The sequence below is a fragment of the Dendrobates tinctorius genome, unplaced genomic scaffold, assembly GCF_039654945.1.
Source record: "Dendrobates tinctorius isolate UK_male_01 unplaced genomic scaffold, ASM3965494v1 ptg000001l, whole genome shotgun sequence".
NCBI classification, from domain to species: domain Eukaryota; kingdom Metazoa; phylum Chordata; class Amphibia; order Anura; family Dendrobatidae; genus Dendrobates; species Dendrobates tinctorius.
Window position 1 is genome coordinate 3822892 of NW_027361669.1, and position 27261 is coordinate 3850152.

General features: G+C 42.7%; 1 protein-coding gene across 5 annotated transcripts in view; it reads right to left on the bottom strand.

The window, feature by feature from the left end:
* Positions 1–27261, bottom strand: part of LOC141046529 (E3 ubiquitin-protein ligase RNF14-like) — a 175849-nt gene that overhangs the window by 56514 nt on the left and 92074 nt on the right. For all 5 annotated transcript variants that reach the window (XM_073543530.1, XM_073541362.1, XM_073544268.1 and 2 more), the window contains 2 exons: positions 17244–17404; positions 16041–16192 (listed from right to left, as the gene is read on the bottom strand). In XM_073543530.1, the coding sequence (XP_073399631.1) occupies positions 16041–16192; positions 17244–17404 (313 nt within the window). The remainder of the gene's footprint in view (positions 1–16040; positions 16193–17243; positions 17405–27261) is intronic.

The window sequence follows — 27261 nt, forward strand, 5'->3', positions numbered from 1 at the left end:
GCAGCTGCCACTGTTGCACACGATGTGTCCCCCTATCGAGCAGCTAGTGGAAAGCGTCAGCAGGCTGTGTTGCAGATGATGTGTTTGGGCGACAGACACACCGCCGAGGTGCTGGCCGAGTACTTGAAGCGACAAACTGAGTCATGGCTGGGCAGTGTACATCTTGAGGCAGGCAAGGTAGTTAGTGATAACGGCCGTAATTTTGTGGCAGCCATAGCCCTTTCAAAACTCAGCCACATACCTTGCTTGGCTCACACCTTGAACCTGGTGGTGCAGTGCTTCCTCAAAAATTATCCGGAGTTAACAGCCCTGCTCCAGAAGGTGCGAAGACTGTGCGCGCACATCCGCTGGTCGCCTGTACACTCCGTTCGTATGCAGAAGCTGCAGCGATTGATCCACCTTCCCAACCACCACCTCATTATCGACATTGCAACAAGGTGGAATTCCACCCTGCACATGGTGGAGCGGCTGTGCGAGCAGAGGCAGGCCATAATGCATTTGTGGGAGGATACACGGCCAGGCACTTTGAGAGCAGACATGGAGTTGACAGGCGTGCAGTGGTCGAAGCTGAAAGACCTTTGTAAAGTCCTTCAGTGTTTTGAGGAATGCACACGGCTGGTAAGCGCAGACGACGCCATCCTAAGCATGAGCATCCCACTTATGCGTCTGCTCATGCAAACTTTGACGCACCTTAAGGAGCAGGCGTCTGCAGCCAATGTTGATGAGGAGGAAGAGGAGGAGGGAATCCTTGATGACATTCAGCCATTGTCTGCTCAGGGACCTCTCCTGGACGAGGTGGAGGAAGAAGAGGAGGAGGAGGAGGAGGATGATGGGGATGATTACTTAGGGGAGGAGGATGCATCTCGTGGGGCAAGTGAAAATGTTGGCGTGGCAAGGTCTGGTACAGGGTTTGTGCGTGACTGGAGGGATGTGGATTTGCCAGAAAGTGCTCCTCCACCCAGCACTCGCAGTGCATCATTGACACCGGGAACATTGGCCCACATGTCAGATTATGCCTTGCGGATCCTAAAAAGGGACCCCCGCATTGCCAAAATGATGAACGATGACGACTACTGGTTGGCCAGCATCCTGGATCCACGCTATAAAGGCAAATTACAAAACATCATGCCACAGGAGAACCTTGACCTAATATTGGCTAATAAACAAGCAACTCTGGTAAATCGGTTGCTTGAGGCATTCCCAGCACACAGCAGCGGTGATGGTTCTCACACGAGCCGTACGGGCCGGGGGCAGCTTGGCAGAGGTGTTCGTGGTGCACACAGCAGAAGTGGCGTTGGAGACAGGGGATTCATGACAATGTTGTGGACTGATTTTTCAAATACCGCTCACACAACTGGTAATACTGCATCGATGGAAAGTGACAGGAGACAGCAGTTGTCAACTATGGTAACAAACTACTTTTCCTCCCATATCGATGTTCTCCCACACAGGTCATTCCCCTTTGACTATTGGGCCGCTAAACTGGACACCTGGCCTGAATTGGCCCAATATGCCTTACAGGAGCTCGCTTGCCCAGCTGCAAGTGTGCTATCGGAAAGAGTCTTCAGTGCAGCTGGATCAATCCTGACAGAAAAAAGGACCCGTCTGTCAACCCAAAATGTGGATGATCTAACCTTCATTAAAATGAACCACGCATGGGTTTCCAAGGATTTTGTCCCACCTTCCCCTGATGACACATAAGGTGACAGAAAAATGGCTTGCTTTGGTCCACCTCTTCCTGGTACTTCACCTATTTCGCCTTTTGCATCAGCTGAATGTCCAACATCAACATATGCCACTTTCTAAAACTCCCTAACTGTGTTGCCTCCCCCCCCATGGCCGGGGTCACCACCTAGCGCACGACACCGTGCGAGTGCCGTTGCCCTGGACAGGTGGGTAGGCCGACTCTTGGGCGCGGGCACTGGCACAGGGTCCCTCATAGTGCAATCAAGTGTCTCTGACGGTGGTGGTGCACACCCACCGTCAGACACACCGCTGTACTACGAGGGGCCCAGTGCCAGTACCGACGCCCACGAGTGTGCCCCCCTTGCTTGGCCAGGGCCCCAGCATTTTCAATCTTTACCTCTCCCTGCTCCTCCGCTGTGTAATCTGGGCCGTCAAATCCATACTGTGCCTGACACCGTCTGAGCCTGCCTCCTGATGTATAGACATATATTTTGAATGTGTACGCTATCCATACATGTTATCCGGGGATACGGTACCCCTTCTAACCTTTGTGCAATGACGTGCAATCCATACTGGGCATAACACCGTCTGAGCCTGCCTCATGCTGTATAGACATATATTTTGAATGTGTACGCTATCCATACATGTTATCCAGGGATACGGTACCCTTTCTAACCTTTGTGCAATGACGTGCAATCCATACTGGGCCTAACACCGTCTGAGCCTGCCTCATGCTGTATAGACATATATTTTGAATGTGTACGCTATCCATACATGTTATCCGGGGATACGGTACCCCTTCTAACCTTTGTGCAATGACGTGCAATCCATACTGGGCCTAACACCGTCTGAGCCTGCCTCATGCTGAATAGACATATATTTTGAATGTGTACGCTATCCATACATGGTATCCGGGGATACGGTACCCCTTCTAACCTTTGTGCAATGACGTGCAATCCATACTGGGCCTAACACCGTCTGAGCCTGCCTCATGCTGTATAGACATATATTTTGAATGTGTACACTATCCATACATGTTATCTGGGGATACGGTACCCTTTCTAACCTTTGTGCAATGACGTGCAATCCATACTGGGCCTAACACCGTCTGAGCCTGCCTCATGCTGTATAGACATATATTTTGAATGTGTACGCTATCCATACATGTTATCCGGGGATACGGTACCCTTTCTAACCTTTGTGCAATGACGTGCAATCCATACTGGGCCTAACACCGTCTGAGCCTGCCTCATGCTGTATAGACATATATTTTGAATGTGTAGGCTATCCATACATGTTATCCGGGGATACGGTACCCCTTCTAACCTTTGTGCAATGACGTGCAATCCATACTGGGCCTAACACCGTCTGAGCCTGCCTCATGCTGTATAGACATATATTTTGAATGTGTACACTATCCATACATGTTATCCGGGGATACGGTACCCTTTCTAACCTTTGTGCAATGACGTGCAATCCATACTGGGCCTAACACCGTCTGAGCCTGCCTCATGCTGTATAGACATATATTTTGAATGTGTACGCTATCCATACATGTTATCCGGGGATACGGTACCCTTTCTAACCTTTGTGCAATGACGTGCAATCCATACTGGGCCTAACACCGTCTGAGCCTGCCTCATGCTGTATAGACATATATTTTGAATGTGTACGCTATCCATACATGTTATCCGGGGATACGGTACCCCTTCTAACCTTTGTGCAATGACGTGCAATCCATACTGGGCCTAACACCGTCTGAGCCTGCCTCATGCTGTATAGACATATATTTTGAATGTGTACGCTATCCATACATGTTATCCGGGGATACGGTACCCCTTCTAACCTTTGTGCAATGACGTGCAATCCATACTGGGCATAACACCGTCTGAGCCTGCCTCATGCTGTATAGACATATATTTTGAATGTGTACGCTATCCATACATGTTATCCAGGGATACGGTACCCTTTCTAACCTTTGTGCAATGACGTGCAATCCATACTGGGCCTAACACCGTCTGAGCCTGCCTCATGCTGTATAGACATATATTTTGAATGTGTACGCTATCCATACATGTTATCCGGGGATACGGTACCCTTTCTAACCTTTGTGCAATGACGTGCAATCCATACTGGGCCTAACATCGTCTGAGCCTGCCTCATGCTGTATAGACATATATTTTGAATGTGTACGCTATCCATACATGTTATCCGGGGATACGGTACCCCTTCTAACCTTTGTGCAATGACGTGCAATCCATACTGGGCCTAACACCGTCTGAGCCTGCCTCATGCTGTATAGACATATATTTTGAATGTGTACGCTATCCATACATGTTATCCAGGGATACGGTACCCTTTCTAACCTTTGTGCAATGACGTGCAATCCATACTGGGCCTAACACCGTCTGAGCCTGCCTCATGCTGTATAGACATATATTTTGAATGTGTACGCTATCCATACATGTTATCCGGGGATACGGTACCCTTTCTAACCTTTGTGCAATGACGTGCAATCCATACTGGGCCTAACACCGTCTGAGCCTGCCTCATGCTGTATAGACATATATTTTGAATGTGTACGCTATCCATACATGTTATCCGGGGATACGGTACCCCTTCTAACCTTTGTGCAATGACGTGCAATCCATACTGGGCCTAACACCGTCTGAGCCTGCCTCATGCTGTATAGACATATATTTTGAATGTGTACGCTATCCATACATGTTATCCGGGGATACGGTACCCCTTCTAACCTTTGTGCAATGACGTGCAATCCATACTGGGCCTAACACCGTCTGAGCCTGCCTCATGCTGTATAGACATATATTTTGAATGTGTACGCTATCCATACATGTTATCCAGGGATACGGTACCCTTTCTAACCTTTGTGCAATGACGTGCAATCCATACTGGGCCTAACACCGTCTGAGCCTGCCTCATGCTGTATAGACATATATTTTGAATGTGTACGCTATCCATACATGTTATCCGGGGATACGGTACCCTTTCTAACCTTTGTGCAATGACGTGCAATCCATACTGGGCCTAACACCGTCTGAGCCTGCCTCATGCTGTATAGACATATATTTTGAATGTGTACGCTATCCATACATGTTATCCGGGGATACGGTACCCCTTCTAACCTTTGTGCAATGACGTGCAATCCATACTGGGCCTAACACCGTCTGAGCCTGCCTCATGCTGTATAGACATATATTTTGAATGTGTACGCTATCCATACATGTTATCCGGGGATACGGTACCCCTTCTAACCTTTGTGCAATGACGTGCAATCCATACTGGGCCTAACACCGTCTGAGCCTGCCTCATGCTGTATAGACATATATTTTGAATGTGTACGCTATCCATACATGTTATCCGGGGATACGGTACCCCTTCTAACCTTTGTGCAATGACGTGCAATCCATACTGGGCCTAACACCGTCTGAGCCTGCCTCATGCTGTATAGACATATATTTTGAATGTGTACGCTATCCATACATGTTATCCAGGGATACGGTACTCTTTCTAACCTTTGTGCAATGACGTGCAATCCATACTGGGCCTAACACCGTCTGAGCCTGCCTCATGCTGTATAGACATATATTTTGAATGTGTACGCTATCCATACATGTTATCCGGGGATACGGTACCCTTTCTAACCTTTGTGCAATGACGTGCAATCCATACTGGGCCTAACACTGTCTGAGCCTGCCTCATGCTGTATAGACATATATTTTGAATGTGTACGCTATCCATACATGTTATCCGGGGATACGGTACCCCTTCTAACCTTTGTGCAATGACGTGCAATCCATACTGGGCCTAACACCATCTGAGCCTGCCTCATGCTGTATAGACATATATTTTGAATGTGTACGCTATCCATACATGTTATCCAGGGATACGGTACCCCTTATAACCTTTCTGCAATGACGTGCAATCCATACTGGGCCTAACACCGTCTGAGCCTGCCTCATGCTGTATAGACATATATTTTGAATGTGTACGCTATCCATACATGTTATCCGGGGATACGGTACCCTTTCTAACCTTTGTGCAATGACGTGCAATCCATACTGGGCCTAACACCGTCTGAGCCTGCCTCATGCTGTATAGACATATATTTTGAATGTGTACGCTATCCATACATGTTATCCGGGGATACGGTACCCCTTCTAACCTTTGTGCAATGACGTGCAATCCATACTGGGCCTAACACCGTCTGAGCCTGCCTCATGCTGTATAGACATATATTTTGAATGTGTACGCTATCCATACATGTTATCCGGGGATACGGTACCCCTTCTAACCTTTGTGCAATGACATGCAATCCATACTGGGCCTAACACCGTCTGAGCCTGCCTCATGCTGTATAGACATATATTTTGAATGTGTACGCTATCCATACATGTTATCCAGGGATACGGTACCCTTTCTAACCTTTGTGCAATGACGTGCAATCCATACTGGGCCTAACACCATCTGAGCCTGCCTCATGCTGTATAGACATATATTTTGAATGTGTACGCTATCCATACATGTTATCCGGGGAAACGGTACCCCTTCTAACCTTTGTGCAATGACGTGCAATCCATACTGGGCCTAACACCGTCTGAGCCTGCCTCATGCTGTATAGACATATATTTTGAATGTGTACGCTATCCATACATGTTATCCGGGGATACGGTACCCTTTCTAACCTTTGTGCAATGACGTGCAATCCATACTGGGCCTAACACCGTCTGAGCCTGCCTCATGCTGTATAGACATATATTTTGAATGTGTACGCTATCCATACATGTTATCCAGGGATACGGTACCCTTTCTAACCTTTGTGCAATGACGTGCAATCCATACTGGGCCTAACACCATCTGAGCCTGCCTCATGCTGTATAGACATATATTTTGAATGTGTACGCTATCCATACATGTTATCCGGGGATACGGTACCCCTTCTAACCTTTGTGCAATGACGTGCAATCCATACTGGGCCTAACACCGTCTGAGCCTGCCTCATGCTGTATAGACATATATTTTGAATGTGTACGCTATCCATACATGTTATCCGGGGATACGGTACCCCTTCTAACCTTTGTGCAATGACGTGCAATCCATACTGGGCCTAACACCGTCTGAGCCTGCCTCATGCTGTATAGACATATATTTTGAATGTGTACGCTATCCATACATGTTATCCGGGGATACGGTACCCCTTCTAACCTTTGTGCAATGACGTGCAATCCATACTGGGCCTAACACCATCTGAGCCTGCCTCATGCTGTATAGACATATATTTTGAATGTGTACGCTATCCATACATGTTATCCAGGGATACGGTACCCTTTCTAACCTTTGTGCAATGACGTGCAATCCATACTGGGCCTAACACCGTCTGAGCCTGCCTCATGCTGTATAGACATATATTTTGAATGTGTACGCTATCCATACATGTTATCCGGGGATACGGTACCCTTTCTAACCTTTGTGCAATGACGTGCAATCCATACTGGGCCTAACACCGTCTGAGCCTGCCTCATGCTGTATAGACATATATTTTGAATGTGTACGCTATCCATACATGTTATCCGGGGATACGGTACCCCTTCTAACCTTTGTGCAATGACGTGCAATCCATACTGGGCCTAACACCGTCTGAGCCTGCCTCATGCTGTATAGACATATATTTTGAATGTGTACGCTATCCATACATGTTATCCGGGGATACGGTACCCCTTCTAACCTTTGTGCAATGACGTGCAATCCATACTGGGCCTAACACCGTCTGAGCCTGCCTCATGCTGTATAGACATATATTTTGAATGTGTACGCTATCCATACATGTTATCCAGGGATACGGTACCCTTTCTAACCTTTGTGCAATGACGTGCAATCTATACTGGGCCTAACACCGTCTGAGCCTGCCTCATGCTGTATAGACATATATTTTGAATGTGTACGCTATCCATACATGTTATCCGGGGATACGGTACCCTTTCTAACCTTTGTGCAATGACGTGCAATCCATACTGGGCCTAACACCGTCTGAGCCTGCCTCATGCTGTATAGACATATATTTTGAATGTGTACGCTATCCATACATGTTATCCGGGGATACGGTACCCCTTCTAACCTTTGTGCAATGACGTGCAATCCATACTGGGCCTAACACCGTCTGAGCCTGCCTCATGCTGTATAGACATATATTTTGAATGTGTACGCTATCCATACATGTTATCCGGGGATACGGTACCCCTTCTAACCTTTGTGCAATGACGTGCAATCCATACTGGGCCTAACACCGTCTGAGCCTGCCTCATGCTGTATAGACATATATTTTGAATGTGTACGCTATCCATACATGTTATCCGGGGATACGGTACCCCTTCTAACCTTTGTGCAATGACGTGCAATCCATACTGGGCCTAACACCGTCTGAGCCTGCCTCATGCTGTATAGACATATATTTTGAATGTGTACGCTATCCATACATGTTATCCGGGGATACGGTACCCCTTCTAACCTTTGTGCAATGACGTGCAATCCATACTGGGCCTAACACCGTCTGAGCCTGCCTCATGCTGTATAGACATATATTTTGAATGTGTACGCTATCCATACATGTTATCCAGGGATACGGTACCCTTTCTAACCTTTGTGCAATGACGTGCAATCCATACTGGGCCTAACACCGTCTGAGCCTGCCTCATGCTGTATAGACATATATTTTGAATGTGTACGCTATCCATACATGTTATCCAGGGATACGGTACCCTTTCTAACCTTTGTGCAATGACGTGCAATCCATACTGGGCCTAACACCGTCTGAGCCTGCCTCATGCTGTATAGACATATATTTTGAATGTGTACGCTATCCATACATGTTATCCGGGGATACGGTACCCCTTCTAACCTTTGTGCAATGACGTGCAATCCATACTGGGCCTAACACCGTCTGAGCCTGCCTCATGCTGTATAGACATATATTTTGAATGTGTACGCTATCCATACATGTTATCCGGGGATACGGTACCCCTTCTAACCTTTGTGCAATGACGTGCAATCCATACTGGGCCTAACACCGTCTGAGCCTGCCTCATGCTGTATAGACATATATTTTGAATGTGTACGCTATCCATACATGTTATCCGGGGATACGGTACCCCTTCTAACCTTTGTGCAATGACGTGCAATCCATACTGGGCCTAACACCGTCTGAGCCTGCCTCATGCTGTATAGACATATATTTTGAATGTGTACGCTATCCATACATGTTATCCAGGGATACGGTACCCTTTCTAACCTTTGTGCAATGACGTGCAATCCATACTGGGCCTAACACCGTCTGAGCCTGCCTCATGCTGTATAGACATATATTTTGAATGTGTACGCTATCCATACATGTTATCCGGGGATACGGTACCCTTTCTAACCTTTGTGCAATGACGTGCAATCCATACTGGGCCTAACACTGTCTGAGCCTGCCTCATGCTGTATAGACATATATTTTGAATGTGTACGCTATCCATACATGTTATCCGGGGATACGGTACCCCTTCTAACCTTTGTGCAATGACGTGCAATCCATACTGGGCCTAACACCATCTGAGCCTGCCTCATGCTGTATAGACATATATTTTGAATGTGTACGCTATCCATACATGTTATCCAGGGATACGGTACCCCTTATAACCTTTCTGCAATGACGTGCAATCCATACTGGGCCTAACACCGTCTGAGCCTGCCTCATGCTGTATAGACATATATTTTGAATGTGTACGCTATCCATACATGTTATCCGGGGATACGGTACCCTTTCTAACCTTTGTGCAATGACGTGCAATCCATACTGGGCCTAACACCGTCTGAGCCTGCCTCATGCTGTATAGACATATATTTTGAATGTGTACGCTATCCATACATGTTATCCGGGGATACGGTACCCCTTCTAACCTTTGTGCAATGACGTGCAATCCATACTGGGCCTAACACCGTCTGAGCCTGCCTCATGCTGTATAGACATATATTTTGAATGTGTACGCTATCCATACATGTTATCCGGGGATACGGTACCCCTTCTAACCTTTGTGCAATGACATGCAATCCATACTGGGCCTAACACCGTCTGAGCCTGCCTCATGCTGTATAGACATATATTTTGAATGTGTACGCTATCCATACATGTTATCCGGGGATACGGTACCCCTTCTAACCTTTGTGCAATGACGTGCAATCCATACTGGGCTTAACACCGTCTGAGCCTGCCTCATGCTGTATAGACATATATTTTGAATGTGTACGCTATCCATACATGTTATCCGGGGATACGGTACCCCTTCTAACCTTTGTGCAATGACGTGCAATCCATACTGGGCCTAACACCGTCTGAGCCTGCCTCATGCTGTATAGACATATATTTTGAATGTGTACGCTATCCATACATGTTATCCAGGGATACGGTACCCTTTCTAACCTTTGTGCAATGACGTGCAATCTATACTGGGCCTAACACCGTCTGAGCCTGCCTCATGCTGTATAGACATATATTTTGAATGTGTACGCTATCCATACATGTTATCCGGGGATACGGTACCCTTTCTAACCTTTGTGCAATGACGTGCAATCCATACTGGGCCTAACACCGTCTGAGCCTGCCTCATGCTGTATAGACATATATTTTGAATGTGTACGCTATCCATACATGTTATCCGGGGATACGGTACCCCTTCTAACCTTTGTGCAATGACGTGCAATCCATACTGGGCCTAACACCGTCTGAGCCTGCCTCATGCTGTATAGACATATATTTTGAATGTGTACGCTATCCATACATGTTATCCGGGGATACGGTACCCCTTCTAACCTTTGTGCAATGACGTGCAATCCATACTGGGCCTAACACCGTCTGAGCCTGCCTCATGCTGTATAGACATATATTTTGAATGTGTACGCTATCCATACATGTTATCCGGGGATACGGTACCCCTTCTAACCTTTGTGCAATGACATGCAATCCATACTGGGCCTAACACCGTCTGAGCCTGCCTCATGCTGTATAGACATATATTTTGAATGTGTACGCTATCCATACATGTTATCCGGGGATACGGTACCCCTTCTAACCTTTGTGCAATGACGTGCAATCCATACTGGGCTTAACACCGTCTGAGCCTGCCTCATGCTGTATAGACATATATTTTGAATGTGTACGCTATCCATACATGTTATCCAGGGATACGGTACCCTTTCTAACCTTTGTGCAATGACGTGCAATCCATACTGGGCCTAACACCATCTGAGCCTGCCTCATGCTGTATAGACATATATTTTGAATGTGTACGCTATCCATACATGTTATCCGGGGATACGGTACCCCTTCTAACCTTTGTGCAATGACGTGCAATCCATACTGGGCCTAACACCGTCTGAGCCTGCCTCATGCTGTATAGACATATATTTTGAATGTGTACGCTATCCATACATGTTATCCGGGGATACGGTACCCTTTCTAACCTTTGTGCAATGACGTGCAATCCATACTGGGCCTAACACCGTCTGAGCCTGCCTCATGCTGTATAGACATATATTTTGAATGTGTACGCTATCCATACATGTTATCCAGGGATACGGTACCCTTTCTAACCTTTGTGCAATGACGTGCAATCCATACTGGGCCTAACACCATCTGAGCCTGCCTCATGCTGTATAGACATATATTTTGAATGTGTACGCTATCCATACATGTTACCCGGGGATACGGTACCCCTTCTAACCTTTGTGCAATGACGTGCAATCCATACTGGGCCTAACACCGTCTGAGCCTGCCTCATGCTGTATAGACATATATTTTGAATGTGTACGCTATCCATACATGTTATCCGGGGATACGGTACCCCTTCTAACCTTTGTGCAATGACGTGCAATCCATACTGGGCCTAACACCGTCTGAGCCTGCCTCATGCTGTATAGACATATATTTTGAATGTGTACGCTATCCATACATGTTATCCGGGGATACGGTACCCCTTCTAACCTTTGTGCAATGACGTGCAATCCATACTGGGCCTAACACCATCTGAGCCTGCCTCATGCTGTATAGACATATATTTTGAATGTGTACGCTATCCATACATGTTATCCAGGGATACGGTACCCTTTCTAACCTTTGTGCAATGACGCGCAATCCATACTGGGCCTAACACCGTCTGAGCCTGCCTCATGCTGTATAGACATATATTTTGAATGTGTACGCTATCCATACATGTTATCCGGGGATACGGTACCCTTTCTAACCTTTGTGCAATGACGTGCAATCCATACTGGGCCTAACACCGTCTGAGCCTGCCTCATGCTGTATAGACATATATTTTGAATGTGTACGCTATCCATACATGTTATCCGGGGATACGGTACCCCTTCTAACCTTTGTGCAATGACGTGCAATCCATACTGGGCCTAACACCGTCTGAGCCTGCCTCATGCTGTATAGACATATATTTTGAATGTGTACGCTATCCATACATGTTATCCGGGGATACGGTACCCCTTCTAACCTTTGTGCAATGACGTGCAATCCATACTGGGCCTAACACCGTCTGAGCCTGCCTCATGCTGTATAGACATATATTTTGAATGTGTACGCTATCCATACATGTTATCCAGGGATACGGTACCCTTTCTAACCTTTGTGCAATGACGTGCAATCTATACTGGGCCTAACACCGTCTGAGCCTGCCTCATGCTGTATAGACATATATTTTGAATGTGTACGCTATCCATACATGTTATCCGGGGATACGGTACCCTTTCTAACCTTTGTGCAATGACGTGCAATCCATACTGGGCCTAACACCGTCTGAGCCTGCCTCATGCTGTATAGACATATATTTTGAATGTGTACGCTATCCATACATGTTATCCGGGGATACGGTACCCCTTCTAACCTTTGTGCAATGACGTGCAATCCATACTGGGCCTAACACCGTCTGAGCCTGCCTCATGCTGTATAGACATATATTTTGAATGTGTACGCTATCCATACATGTTATCCGGGGATACGGTACCCCTTCTAACCTTTGTGCAATGACGTGCAATCCATACTGGGCCTAACACCGTCTGAGCCTGCCTCATGCTGTATAGACATATATTTTGAATGTGTACGCTATCCATACATGTTATCCGGGGATACGGTACCCCTTCTAACCTTTGTGCAATGACGTGCAATCCATACTGGGCCTAACACCGTCTGAGCCTGCCTCATGCTGTATAGACATATATTTTGAATGTGTACGCTATCCATACATGTTATCCAGGGATACAGTACCCTTTCTAACCTTTGTGCAATGACGTGCAATCCATACTGGGCCTAACACCGTCTGAGCCTGCCTCATGCTGTATAGACATATATTTTGAATGTGTACGCTATCCATACATGTTATCCGGGGATACGGTACCCCTTCTAACCTTTGTGCAATGACGTGCAATCCATACTGGGCCTAACACCGTCTGAGCCTGCCTCATGCTGTATAGACATATATTTTGAATGTGTACGCTATCCATACATGTTATCCGGGGATACGGTACCCTTTCTAACCTTTGTGCAATGACGTGCAATCCATACTGGGCCTAACACCGTCTGAGCCTGCCTCATGCTGTATAGACATATATTTTGAATGTGTACGCTATCCATACATGTTATCCAGGGATACGGTACCCTTTCTAACCTTTGTGCAATCACGTGCAATCCATACTGGGCATGAGAACGGCTGGCGAGCTGTTAAGCAAGCTACAGCACCTGTCCAGACAAGTACAGGGATTCCCTAGCGAGGAGACTTATTTGATTGTTTTCTATGTTGGGACAGCAATTTTTGGGGAGCACTATACTCTGGAGAATGATAGATGGGGCCCACCATACACTGGAACATTCCAAAGGTGGACATCAGACACTGGAGCAGCATTTACAGGGCCCATTATACACTAGAGCATTAGAAATGGGGCCCATTATGTTTGGAGCATTATTTGGGCCCATAAGACAGTGGAGCTTCATCCATGGGGACCAACATATACTGTAGCATTATGTGGAGCTCATCATATACTGTTTCAAACATTATATGGGACCAATGATTTTGTATGGAGAAATAGATGGGCCTCGTCATGAGATGTAAAAAGTGAGGTATTTTTCATTGTACTATACCGCTATTTCTCTGCCGTATCGGAGCATGATGAGTTGTGGTATGTGTTAAAGGGGCGCTCTTTCGCCCAGGGCACATGAAAACCTGCAGCCAGCCCTCCCCCCCCACAAATTTAGCCAAATAACCCCCATTTTTCAGTGCGTAACTTGTATTATGAAGTTAATTAAGGTTGACAAGCTTAAGTAACAAGAATTGATGCTTTTGGCATTCAAATGGGCACTGTAGGTGTGTTTCCTGTCCTCCTCTCACTGCCGACTTTTATTCCCCATTGACTTACATTGGGTTTCGTGTTTCGGGACGACCCCGACTTTTCCCTATAATCGGACGATCTTGCTCGACCCGACTTTTGGAAAAGTCGGGTTTCACGAAACGAAACGCGACCCTAAAAAAGCAAAAGTCGCTCAACTCTACTGTACACTCTTTGCATTTTAGCTGATAATGTTCATCTTGGATTTTTCCTTCTGCAAGAGTGTGAACCTTTTTTGAGATGATGCAGCTATTATTTTTTAAAGTAACTACATTCCCTTTGGTGTGAGCTTCTTTACTGACAGAAGATTGCTTTCAAGGCTGGGAACATAGAGAACATCCTTTATTGGGATTTTTCTGCTTTGTGCTGAGGAAACTGGACAGTGGAGGTAGCAGTCTCCTACTCCTTCTGAAATCATATAGTGACCATTAGCTAAGATGACCTTTTCTGACTTGCTTTCATTAAGGTCAGTGAAGAAATCCTTGTTATTTGTCATATGGCTGCCTGCACCACAATTTATACACCATATATGCTTTGCAGATGGGCCTGTCCTGGCATTAAATGCAGCTTCAACACATGCAGAATCTTCCGTTACAGCTGTTTTAACCCTTTATGACTGTTCTGCTTTTAAGCTGACTCATTCTTGCTTTCCAAATTCTGCAGTCTGCTTTAAGGTGGCCGGGCTTTTTGCAGACAAAACATTCATGAGTTTCTCTTAGATTGCTCTTATATTTATGGAAATCCTGTGTCTTTAATGCTGTTTCTGCTTTGGATTAATTACTGCTGCATACATGCTGCGTTTTTCTCTTGAATTCATCCACAAGTTTTCCTTTAACATACTCTAGTTTCAGCTCATCATCTGGCCGTGCATGTAGTGCAATCACAAGTGTGTCATAACATTCTGGAGGACCACGTAATAGAAGTGCAGCAACATGAAAATCTTTAATTTCTTCTCTAATGCTCCTAAGATGCTCCAGAATCTTTAGGGTATTTCTTATATGGTCCTGCATATTCTGTCCATCACTTAGCTTAGACTGATACAGCTTTCGCATGAGATAAAGGATTTGATCTTTTAGGCACTTTCTGTAATTCATCCCACATCTCCTTTGCAGTTGTACACTTGCATATATGCACAATCTAATTGTCATGTACACTGAGGGAGATCGTGCTTTGTGCTTTCTGATCCTTCTCTAGCCAGTCATCTGGTAATGGATGAGGCACATGTTCCTGAGTATATTTCCACGTACCTTCTCTTATGAGCAGCATCTTCACCTTGAATTTCCAGGAATGGTAGTTCTGGTTAGTGAGGCTTGGCACTGAGAACTTGACAGGATTGCTGCTAGTGGACATCTTCTCTGTTGCTCTGTGCTGCTTTGCATTGGGCTTCTGTTGCTGTGTTACTCTGATGTTCTGTGTCACTCTGGACCCATAACCTGTTGGCAGCGGATTATTCAGGATACTCTCCAAGTGTGTGACAGCAGAGCTTTTTTATTCAGGAACAATATGCTTAATAGATCAGGAGTAAATCATTTGTGTGTCTCTATCTGTGCAGCATCTACAGCAGGCTGTTTCTCTCATACACAGACACAGAAAAAACAGGAAATACAGTTACATGCTCTCCCTGCGTGAGCCTTTGGGAGTTTTTTTGTTCTAACTTTATAAACAGCATACAAATCTAGCAACTAAACACTCATAGACAGGAATGGAGTTGTTGCACCAAACATATTCCAACACAAATAAATCCACATGCCATATCTGTGTTGTTATTTAGGACTATTTTTTTTCATCGATCCAAATACTTTTTTTAAAAGTGAACTATGGATGTATTCTTCTATAGAAACTCTGCTTACAAGAGGCCTAAGAGACCACCCAATAATATAAATAGCCAGATAGTAAAATAAATGAAAAGTAACCTGTCTTGGTGAAAGCCACTTGCAGCTTAGTGTAAAGTTCGGAGGCGCGGTGGATGGGTAATCTGGGGGAAGTTCAAAGTTCAGCACAATGGGTGGCAGGAAGGACACAATGTTTTCAAAGCTGTCCGCAAGAGAGTTTGTTGCACTATTGCCTGGAGAAAAAATAAGAACAAAATTATTTTAGCATTTAAATTATAGAATATACAGTATGACAGAATATATTATTCATTTTTCTAAATGTAATGTATATGGCTTATACAGAACAAAGAAGAATACTAATTTAGGTTACAAAACTTCCTCCTTTAGGCTATGTTCACACGTTTCATTTTTGCTGTGTTTGCTTTCTGCAGGCAAAACCTGCTCTTGGCAGTAAAGAAGCAGCTTACAAAAGGAAGATTTTGCTGCGGTTTTTTTTTTGCTGCTTTTTTCTTGTCTCTTGTGTAAGATGAGGAACCTAGTGGCTGGTAAGGTATTGTACAGTCATATCAAGCATAGTGACCATCAAAGGTGGCATTATGAGTGATGTAAGTGGCATTGTGAGTGATGTAAATGGCATTGTGCGTTGTATAAGTGGTACAAGTGGTATTTTGGTAGATCTGTTGCAGATCATTGAAGGTATTTGGAAAGTTGGGAGCTAAGAAGATATGGACACCTTCGGGTATTTTAATATTTGTTTGTATTTTTGGCTTACAACTATTTTTCTAACCATTAAAAACTTTGCACAGTTTGCCTTTTATAACCTCAGTGTTGCATGGGCTATTGCTAGCTGCAAAACAGAGGCCTCCGTACACGTTAAACTAAAGTCAGCCAAACCTACCAATATCAGCTAACAATTTAATGCATATGGGGCCTTCAGTAGTTCCCCAAACAGAAGGTGTCAGGGGAGAAAAGAATTCAGCACATTGGATTTCCAATGGCGGATCCCATGCCTTTTGTTGGTGTCTTGCAGCTGCCCTGTCAGGAGAACAAAGGGGCGCTCAGCCAAGCATTCCTGTGTTTGGGAGAAGCTAGCTAACGACCAATCATTTGACTGATAGATATGAAATGTGTATTGGAGCGGGGGGGGCTTGACTGAGAATCCATTAGCGAGCTTGTTCTGAACAAAGAGTTTACAACTTAGTGCTGCCGAATTAATTCACTACAGCGCTTTCATTGTTCTAATTGCAGACTTTCAAGATGCGCCATTTCAAATTTCTTACTCACTTTTTATATATACAAAAAAATCTGCAGGTATCTCTAGACATATTTGAATTTCCCCTTCAGGAGCAGCGTCAACCCTCTTAAATTCATCTTCAGGGTATATACTGGTAAGGGCTAATAGTTCATCCTCTTGTGCCTCTTGGTCTTCTCTTGACATTGGATATCTGTGGCAATAAAAAAAAACACATTTCTAAAATACAAATTACATATACAGGGTGGTCTAAAAGTAGGTGGACAGTATGTGTAACAGGGTTATGAAGGGGGAAATTTCTCAAACATGGTGTAAAGTGAAACTGACTCAGTTGCCCTTAGCAACCAATCAGATTCCACTTTTCATTCTTCACAGACTCTTTGAAAAATGAAAGGTGGAATCTGATTGGTTGCTAAGGGCAACTGAGTCAGTTTTACAGATCCAGTTTTCACAGATTTCATCTCCCCCAAATCTGTTTTCTTTTCAGATAATTCAGATAACCCATAATGGTAAATAATTTAAATACAGGTCAAAGAAAATGGATTTTAAAAGAGTTTTGGAAATCTCAAAATGCTGAAACAGTTAGAGCAAATTGGGTTGAAAAATATAGTACTCAAGCCCCAAAGAGACAAACCATTTACCGCATTCATGACAAATTCGAGGCAACTGGCTCAATCCTTAATGCTCCAAAAACTGGTTGACCCAAAACAGCTTGTACAGAAAATAATAAACAACTTGTTGCTGAAACATTTGTACAGAGTCCAAAAAAGTCCACCAGAAGAGTCTCTTTAGAATTTGGAATGTCATAAGCTTCCATCATGCGAATCCTGAAATCTATTGGGTGGAAAGCTTATCGTTCACGTCTAATTCATGGTTTATTGGAGGATGATCTCGACAGGCGGCTGCAATTTAGTGAGATTATGCTTAACGAAATTGAAGAAAATCCAATAATTTTAGATAACATTATGTGGAGCGATGAAGCTTCTTTCAAATTATCTGGCCATATTAACAGATATAATTGTATTTCCTGGTATAATGAGAACATGCATTTAACATTAGAGCAACAACTAAATGAGCCTGGTGTCAATGTTTGGGGTGGGATTTCAAGTTTTGGTGTTTTTGGACCTTTTTTTTTTGGAACAGTCACAGGAGATAAGTATCTCGAAATTCTAATGAATCAAGTTGTTCCCCAGTTACAGCAAGAGCCTAATTCAAACGACCTTTATTTCCAACAAGATGGGGCCCCTCCACATTATTCAAGAGTAGTCAGCGAGTATCTTGATCCTAATAAATGGATTGGCCGAAGAGGCCCACTTGATTGGCTGGCACGTTCACCAGAATTGACCCCAATGGATTTTTTCTTTTGGGGAGTACTCAAGGACAAAGTTTATAGTAGAAAGCCAAAAAGTGTCAGTGATTTGAAAAATTACATGAGATGCATTTCAAGAAATTAATACCCAAAGAGACTTGTGCAAAAATGTTTGTCGAAGCATAAGAGGCAGACTTCAAAGCTGTGCAAATTGTGATGGAAAACAGTTTGAGCACCTGCATTGATAAAATTTAAGGGCTTTTGCATTATTGTTCAGAATAAATTGTCAATGTTATGCTTGTGTTAGTAAATACAATTTTATATATAAATCAAAATAAATGTTATTTTCTGCCCACCTACTTTTGGACCACCCTGTATAATAGATCTTATTAAAGTCATCCTTCATTAGTATTTTAGTAGCATTAATTTTGATCTAAAATGCTAGTAACATATAGTCAAACATGAAAATGTGCATAAATGTAGCTTATTGTTTTGGGTTTCCAATAGAACTTTGAAGAATACTAAACATGATGCAACCCCATATATAATGCCAAGAGTAGGACCAGTCTGAGGTTCACTTATGGTGTTGCTTATCTCCAGACAAATCTCCGGCTCATTGCATTCAAGACAAAATCAGGACTCATTGCTGAAAAAGGTAGACCTTCATTCTTCAGACAACCATTAATAACCTTATTGTTAGTATGCCTAGACATATAGGTACATGAAAGTCTGCACGCGATGCTCATACTAGATATTTAATAAATTGATGTTTTTTATTTTTTTTCATCATTTACATATCATTAACATGCATATCGACCCTGTGATTTCGATAATTCCACGACTTTGCCTTCCTGGTGTTACAATTTCAATGTTGAGGAGTGTAGTATAAAGGGGATTTTCACTAGTTTGGTACGAATATCCTTGGGATAGGTCATCAATATCAGATCAGTGAGTGTCTAACATCTGGCATCCCCACTGGCACTTCAAACAGCTAATGTGCGTGGGTGTTTGGTGTGGGGTCACCCACCAATCTGATATTGGTGTCGGTAGGGTAATCGACAGGGGGGGGTGACCCGCTTCTTGCTGCAGACAGACACGAGACGGAGACAGAATTTGTGTTCAACGGGTCCGCTTTTATTGGGCGTCCTCCTGACGACCACAGCAATACACCACAGCAGCTTCACACTTCTTCGAACACAGGCCCGGGTACCTTCACTCTCTTTTCCTTTAGTCATTGCGTCCCCCGTGGTTCTTTTTGCCGTGGCTGCCCGAGGCCTATCTACCACAGCGCTTCACCAATCTGAGTACGTTATCCGTTTGGTACCCCCAGGCCGTCTCCGTCTGTGGCTTCTGTCATTTGGGCCACCCCCCGTGACCGTTTCAACTGTCAGTCCCTTACGGAGCCTCTTCTCCATCATCTCTCCTCAGCAGAGCCTCCTATCTCTTGCGCTCCCCTCACTGACTGACTTTTCCAGAACCTTCCCTCAGCCTTTTATCCGTCCCGTTCTTGTAACCCTGCCCACCATGACTTGACAAGTTTCTTCAACCAGTGGCAGTTATTCAGTCTCATTCCTACACTCTCCACTGCCCTCTAATGGTCAAACTACAATACTACACTCTTTCTCTTTATCTCCAGCTGTTTCCCATCTTTCACTCTAACAGTCCACCCACAATACAATACACCTCTGCCTCTCCACTGCAAACAGGTCCACCCGTCAATCCACCTTCCCTACATTGGTAACCTATCTCAATATCAAAATCGTGAAAAACCTCTTTAATTTGACATTTTGCAAACTTAGCATGTTACAAGTATAACATCAGTATGAATGTTGTAAAAGCTAAGGAAAAAAGAGGGCGCAATAGGGTCTTATCTGGGTGGTGAATCAAATAAATGTAAGAAATCCACTCACCTGATTTAAGAGAAATAAAGGCATAGGAACCAAATGTCAGTCTGCTGCACATCCAAAGGTCCACTCTGTGACCACCAATATGAATCCTTATGGATAAAAAACTTTCTCGGACTTACTGTGCGCTACTGGACAAAGTTCAACACTGCATGTGAAGTTTAACTGTTTACTTCCCAACGCGTTTCGAAGTATAAAACTTCTTCTTCAGGGGTTGACATGAAGTGAACGGATACAACCATCTCCAGTTATATACATACATTATTTGAAATTTGGCGCCAAGCGCACATGTGATGGTGGGACAGATGTCAAAGTTCACAAGATCAAAGTTGCATGAAATATATTAACGAATCTGAACTAATTACAATCATTAAATGTTTAAAATTATATTACAGGGAAAGCAAAGTTATATTACAGAAAAAAAAAAAAGAAAAAAGAAAAAAGAGGGAGAAAAGAAAAAACAGAAAAGATGATAGCGAACCCGTGACATAAAAAAAAAAGAGAGATGAAAGGACTCAAGGTCCAAAGTCAGAACCACTATACTAGAGGGAGATCCGTATTGAGGAAGAGGATAATTAACATATGCGATCATGAAAACGTTTGGGTTGTTTGATAAAAATATTAAAAATGTTTATTAAAAGTAATAAAAAAAGGTTAAATAAAAAGGTTGAATAAAAATATTAATAAAATTGAATAAAAAATAAAATTTAAAAATGTATATATTTGTGTGTGTCTTATAGTAAAAATGTAAGTATCTCTCTATGAAGGTTTCGGGAAAATCCAATAGTACCAGGTAGAAAGCTCATACCTACGATGGAATCATCAAGAGAGAAACGTGTGGAAGCAGGATCGATTCCCGAGTAAAGAAGAAAAGAAAAAGAAGAATTATTATTGGAGAGGGAAAAAAATCTTTGGGAAAGAAAAAAATAAAAAATGAAAAAAATATATATGCTCAGTATTAACATCATTTTTAGGAAAAGGATCAATAAGGAAATAAAACCATAATCAACAGAAAAATTTGCATATTGGTATATAATACTATAAAAGCGCTTGAATATGAAGTAAAAGAAATGTAAAAAACAAACCATCAGAGAATATACTAAAAAATTATTAGGAGGGAAATATGTTAGTAAGAGGTCAAATTATAAAAAGACTTCCGTGATTTCGTTGAGTCCATTTGGTTTAAGTGTATTCAACCTATAGATCCAGAAGACCTCTTTGCGATTCAATTATCCTATTCTGTCCGGATGATTATTGGGAATATACTCAATAGGACTAATTTTAAATCCATTATGATTCTTATCGTGTTTTATAGCAAAGTGTCTAGAGAGACCATGCTGTAAAAAACCTATTTTGATATTATGTCTATGGGAATTAACCCTCAAATGCATTGGTTGCGTGGTCCTCCCTACATATTGTTATATTGATAACTGATTATCGGGTATATTAATAGCTATATACCCTTTAACAGTGGGCTCTTTGGTAAATGGCTAAGGAATATACCCGATAATCAGTTCAGAAGAATAAGAAAAAATTGTTCCAATCCGGAGGATTTTGAAAATCAGGCAGAAATCCTAAGGAACAGATTTTTAACTAAAAAATATCCTGTGGATCTGGTCAAAAATGCTTATAAAAAGTGCAAGAATTTATCTCAAAATTCATTGGTTAATGGATCTAAGATGACTGAAAATAATAACACAAAATTCTCAACTAACTTTGTCACACAATATTGTGCTGAGAATATTAAAATTAGACAGATTTTAACACATAATTGGCACATTTTGTTAAACGATCCTGTTTTATGTAAAATTCTTCCTAAGAGTCCTGGTATTACTTTCAGAAGAGCACCTACAATTAAAAATTTGGTTGCTCCCAGCCGTCTATGAGCCGATCATTTTTCTTCCCCGCATAGTCCCTTAAAAGGTATATATAAATGTGGCAGAAGAAATTGCCTATGTTGTAAAATCATTACGCATAAAACAAGAACTTTTAAATCAACCTTCACCAATGAATGTTTTCCAATCAGAAATTTCTTTAATTGTACTACAGATTTTGTTATATATGTAATTGAATGTGAGTGTAATAAACAATATGTAGGGAGGACCAAGCAACCATTGCATTTGAGGGTTAATTCCCATAGACATAATATCAAAATAGGTTTTTTACAGCATGGTCTCTCTAGACACTTTGCTATAAAACACGATAAGAATCATAATGGATTTAAAATTAGTCCTATTGAGTATATTCCCAATAATCATCCGGACAGAATAGGACAATTGAATCGCAAAGAGGTCTTCTGGATCTATAGGTTGAATACACTTAAACCAAATGGACTCAACGAAATCACGGAAGTCTTTTTATAATTTGACCTCTTACTAACATATTTCCCTCCTAATAATTTTTTAGTATATTCTCTGATGGTTTGTTTTTTACATTTCTTTTACTTCATATTCAAGCGCTTTTATAGTATTATATACCAATATGCAAATTTTTATGTCGATTATGGTTTTATTTCCTTATTGATCCTTTTCCTAAAAATGATGTTAATACTGAGCATATATATTTTTTTCATTTTTTATTTTTTTCTTTCCCAAAGATTTTTTTCCCTCTCCAATAATAATAATTCTTCTTTATCTTTTCTTCTTTACTCGGGAATCGATCCTGCTTCCACACGTTTGATTCCATCGTAGGTATGAGCTTTCTACCTGGTACTATTGGATTTTCCCGAAACCTTCATGGAGATATACTTACATTTTTACTATAAGACACACACAAATATATACATTTTCAAATTTTATTTTTTATTCAATTTTATTAATATTTTTATTCAACCTTTTTATTCAACTTTTTTATTACTTTTAATAAACATTTTTAATATTTTTATCAAACAACCCAAACGTTTTCATGATCGCATATGTTAATTGTCCTCTTCCTCAATACGGATCTCCCTCTAGTATAGTGGTTCTGACTTTGGACCTTGAGTCCTTTCATCTCTCTTTTTTTGATGTCACGGGTTCGCTATCATCTTTTCCGTTTTTTCTTTTCTCCCTCTTTTTTCTTTTTTCTGTAATATAACTTTGCTTTCCCTGTAATATAATTTTAAACATTTAATGATTGTAATTAGTTCAGATTCGTTAATATATTTCATGCAACTTTGATCTTGTGAACTGTGACATCTGTCCCACCATCACATGTGCGCTTGGCGCCAAATTTCAAATAATGTATGTATATAACTGGAGATGGTTGTATCCGTTCACTTCATGTCATCCCCTGAAGAAGTTTTATACTTCGAAACACGTTGGGAATTAAACAGTTAAATTTCACATGCAGTGTTGAACTTTGTCCAGTAGCGCACAGTAAGTCCGAGAAAGTTTTTTATCCATAAGGATCAGTATGAATGTGCCATATGCACATTGTGTACCTGTAAGACAAGGGGCACTGGGGTGGCAGTCTTGACCGAGCTCACCCACAAACACTGTCTGTATACACCATGGCCCCTTGTACATGTGATATGAGATGGCTTTTCCTCCAAATGAAGTTACCTTCTCTCCTTTTGTCACAGCAGTCCAAGTGATTAAAAGTACAGAGATGTAGCTGTGCTCCAACAGGGAAAGCATAACTTTTATTGAAAACAGGTAATGAAGGATGGACATCAACGACAATCCCAAACACTGGATTTCCTGTTCTTTCCCTGAAATGAGCTGCAGTCGCACCCGCTACGGCTGCAGCAGCCGAGAATCCCAGTTGCCCAATCTGCTAGTATCTGGGCACCTGAGAACCCTTCAGCGGAGGCCCCTCTAAAGTCCAGAGAGCCTGTGTGGAAGTCCTCTTTAGTCCGGGTTCTTATTTAGTCCGGGGCATCAGACCTCTCCCATCTGGGGGTCTGGCAGTGCCCCGTCTGTCTGACAGGGATCAAGGCAGAACTGGAGGGAAACAGCAGCTCCCCTACTCTGCTGCTGTGGCTGCAAATTGCTGATAATAATGTGTATTAAAATTGTATTACTATTGATTATATGCTTGCAGTTGTCAATTTCAGCCTAAATTTCCAGAAAGAATACCAGAGGAAAAGCAAAATGTAGTCTTCTAAAGCCCCTGTTACACATAACGATGTCAAAGCGATCCTACCAACGATCCGACATGGATGGGATCGCTGGGACATCGTTAGACAGCCCCTCCAGCAATCAGGACCAGCGAGCAAGCTGGTTTCTAATGTAAATATCGGGTATCCCGGAGCCGCGAGGCTCCTGGATATCCACTATTTACCTTGGAAACCAGCGTGTACGCCGATTTCCAAGGTAAACATCGGGTATCCAGCAGCCGCGGCTGCTGGATACCCGATGTTTACATTAGAAACCAGCGTCGCAGCGATGCGTGCTGGCCAGCGATCAAAAAACGGCCCAGGCCGATTGAGAACGTGAGAACGATCAGCGATACCCAGCAGGGGGGCCGGTCGCTGATCCCCGTCACACAAACAGCGCAACGATCTTGCTGGCGAGATCGCAGATGTGTCACAAAATCAGCAATCTCGCTAGTGAGATCGCTGTGTGTGACGGGGCCTTTAGAAAAGAAACTTCAGCATCATTATTTTATGGTGAATTCAACTATTTCCTAAAACAGCGACAAGAGGAGAGTTGGCAGGAAAGCGTTTTAAATCACAAAATACTATCATAAAAAATAAGATAAAAAAGAAAAGCAGAAAAAAAAATATTACACTGAATCCCATTTTGTCTGAACATGTGCAGAGATGCATATCTGTTATTCTGTTATCCTGACCATCCATCTGGTGAACTATACACATTGTGAGGTAGCGCTGTCATTCAAGGTTGGGGGACACTCGCTTGGCAGCGAATAAGTCACATCCGGCACAGGATTTTCCAACAAATCATAGTCCATGAAGTTTATTCATCCTTCATAAACCTCCAGCAGTAATATGCAACAGTCTTCTAGCAGACAGCAGGGTATCTTCACACTGGAGCTCTGCTCCCCTATATCCTTCCTAGTCACACAGGCTGTGCTTCATCTAGCCAGCAGGCTATACAGTCTCTCAGTAGCAGTCCCGTCTCCGGGTTACCTTGCATGCTGCTTTACACTGCAAGCGTTCCTTCCCTCTCCCTGGGAACGGTCAGGCACACATCGCCATTAGTCACAGCGTCTACACGTGCTGTCAGGCAGGAAGCCCTATGTCAGCAGGACCTTCCTCTCTGGACCAATCGGGTCCCTGCATTCACCCTCATGTGACCAGACCTCAGTACCTTATATGGTCTATAACCACACCCACAGGTGATCACATGGCTATGACCTCACCCAAGGTCCTATTGCACACAACCACACACAGGCTTCCCTGACACATTGCAACAGAACGTACTAGTCAGCAGTACCTCTGCTGAACATTATGATCTTTCAGTATCCTACACCTATCAGGGCAATGGAAATGTTTATACGGCTGTCCTGGGACAACCACACAGCGCCCCCTAGCGGACAGAGCGGTCACTGCACCACAACATATTTGCTACTGGGAGTTGTATATTCATTGACAAGACAATATAATATTTCAATGTATTACATAAGCCTTGCACATGTAATAACCTAAGTAAGTAAAAACCGGTTCTACGGGTTAGTTGCTTAGTAACAAGTAACAGGTGGATAAGACACCTACACAGCGATCATACAGCTTCAACCTCAGAGATAATGATTTGTAAAATATAACAAGCTCTTTATAAATAAACTGATTCCAAAGAGCACATCGCTCAATGACAAAACACTGGGACTGGCTGCCATTGAATAATAATCGACTTGGAATGTGTTATTGGCGTTTTCCAGTCTTACATATCTAAGGCTATACATGGAAAAAAAGTGGCAAAAAAGCAACATGTGAACAAGCTCTAAAATGTAATCATTCTGGGATGAAAACTTCTGTAAATTTCTATCCTAAATTTATACGATTGTACAATACAAAATAATATTGTGGTACCGTGTTAGCCAGAAAAATAGATGTAAATACTTATGTCCCAAAAAGAAATGAGAAAAGTATTCAAGGAGTGATACCTTTATTGGCTAACCATAGAAACTATATTCGCAAGCTTTCAAGGCTCAGAAGGCCCCTTCATTGGCCTGATGAAGGGGCCTTCTGAGCATTGAAAGCTTGCGAATATAATTTCTCTGATTAGCCAATAAAGGTATCACTCCTTGAATACCTTTCTCAATTTTTTTCTACATCTATATTAAATTTATGAATGATATTATAAAAAAAATTTGCAAAAAATAAATAACAGTGCAGATTGCAAATTAAATTAAAGTAAATGCAAATTACAATGCACAGTTACAAGTAATAGGAATTAACTAGATTTCAGTTTTGATTCACTGTTTTTATTGCCCTTTCCAGTTTTTTAATTTTATTTATTTATTAAATTGCATAAGATACATCAAACACTTAAGGCCCTAAGTGGGCCACATTCCTAATTAACGGAATGTAATATAGTACAATGTCCATAAAGATTGTCATAAGAAATATGATGTAACATCTTGACATAAAAGTCATTGGGCCCTTTCCCTCTTTATCTGTTTCTTTACTACATCTTTTCAGGTCTCCGCAAAGGTATTTACCTAGAGGCAAAGTTCACACTAAGCAATCTCTCTAAGGCTTGGTGCCCGACTGTATATTCGATCCGAGTGCAATCTGACACAACATTGGGTCACATTCGGACCAATGTTATTCTATGGGGCCGCTCACATGCTGTGCTCCTTGGCATGTCAGACTTGACATGTCACAATCCCAGTCAAACGCCTCTTACCAGCTAAACCAGATCTCACGCTTAGCACTGACAGCTACAGGACAAG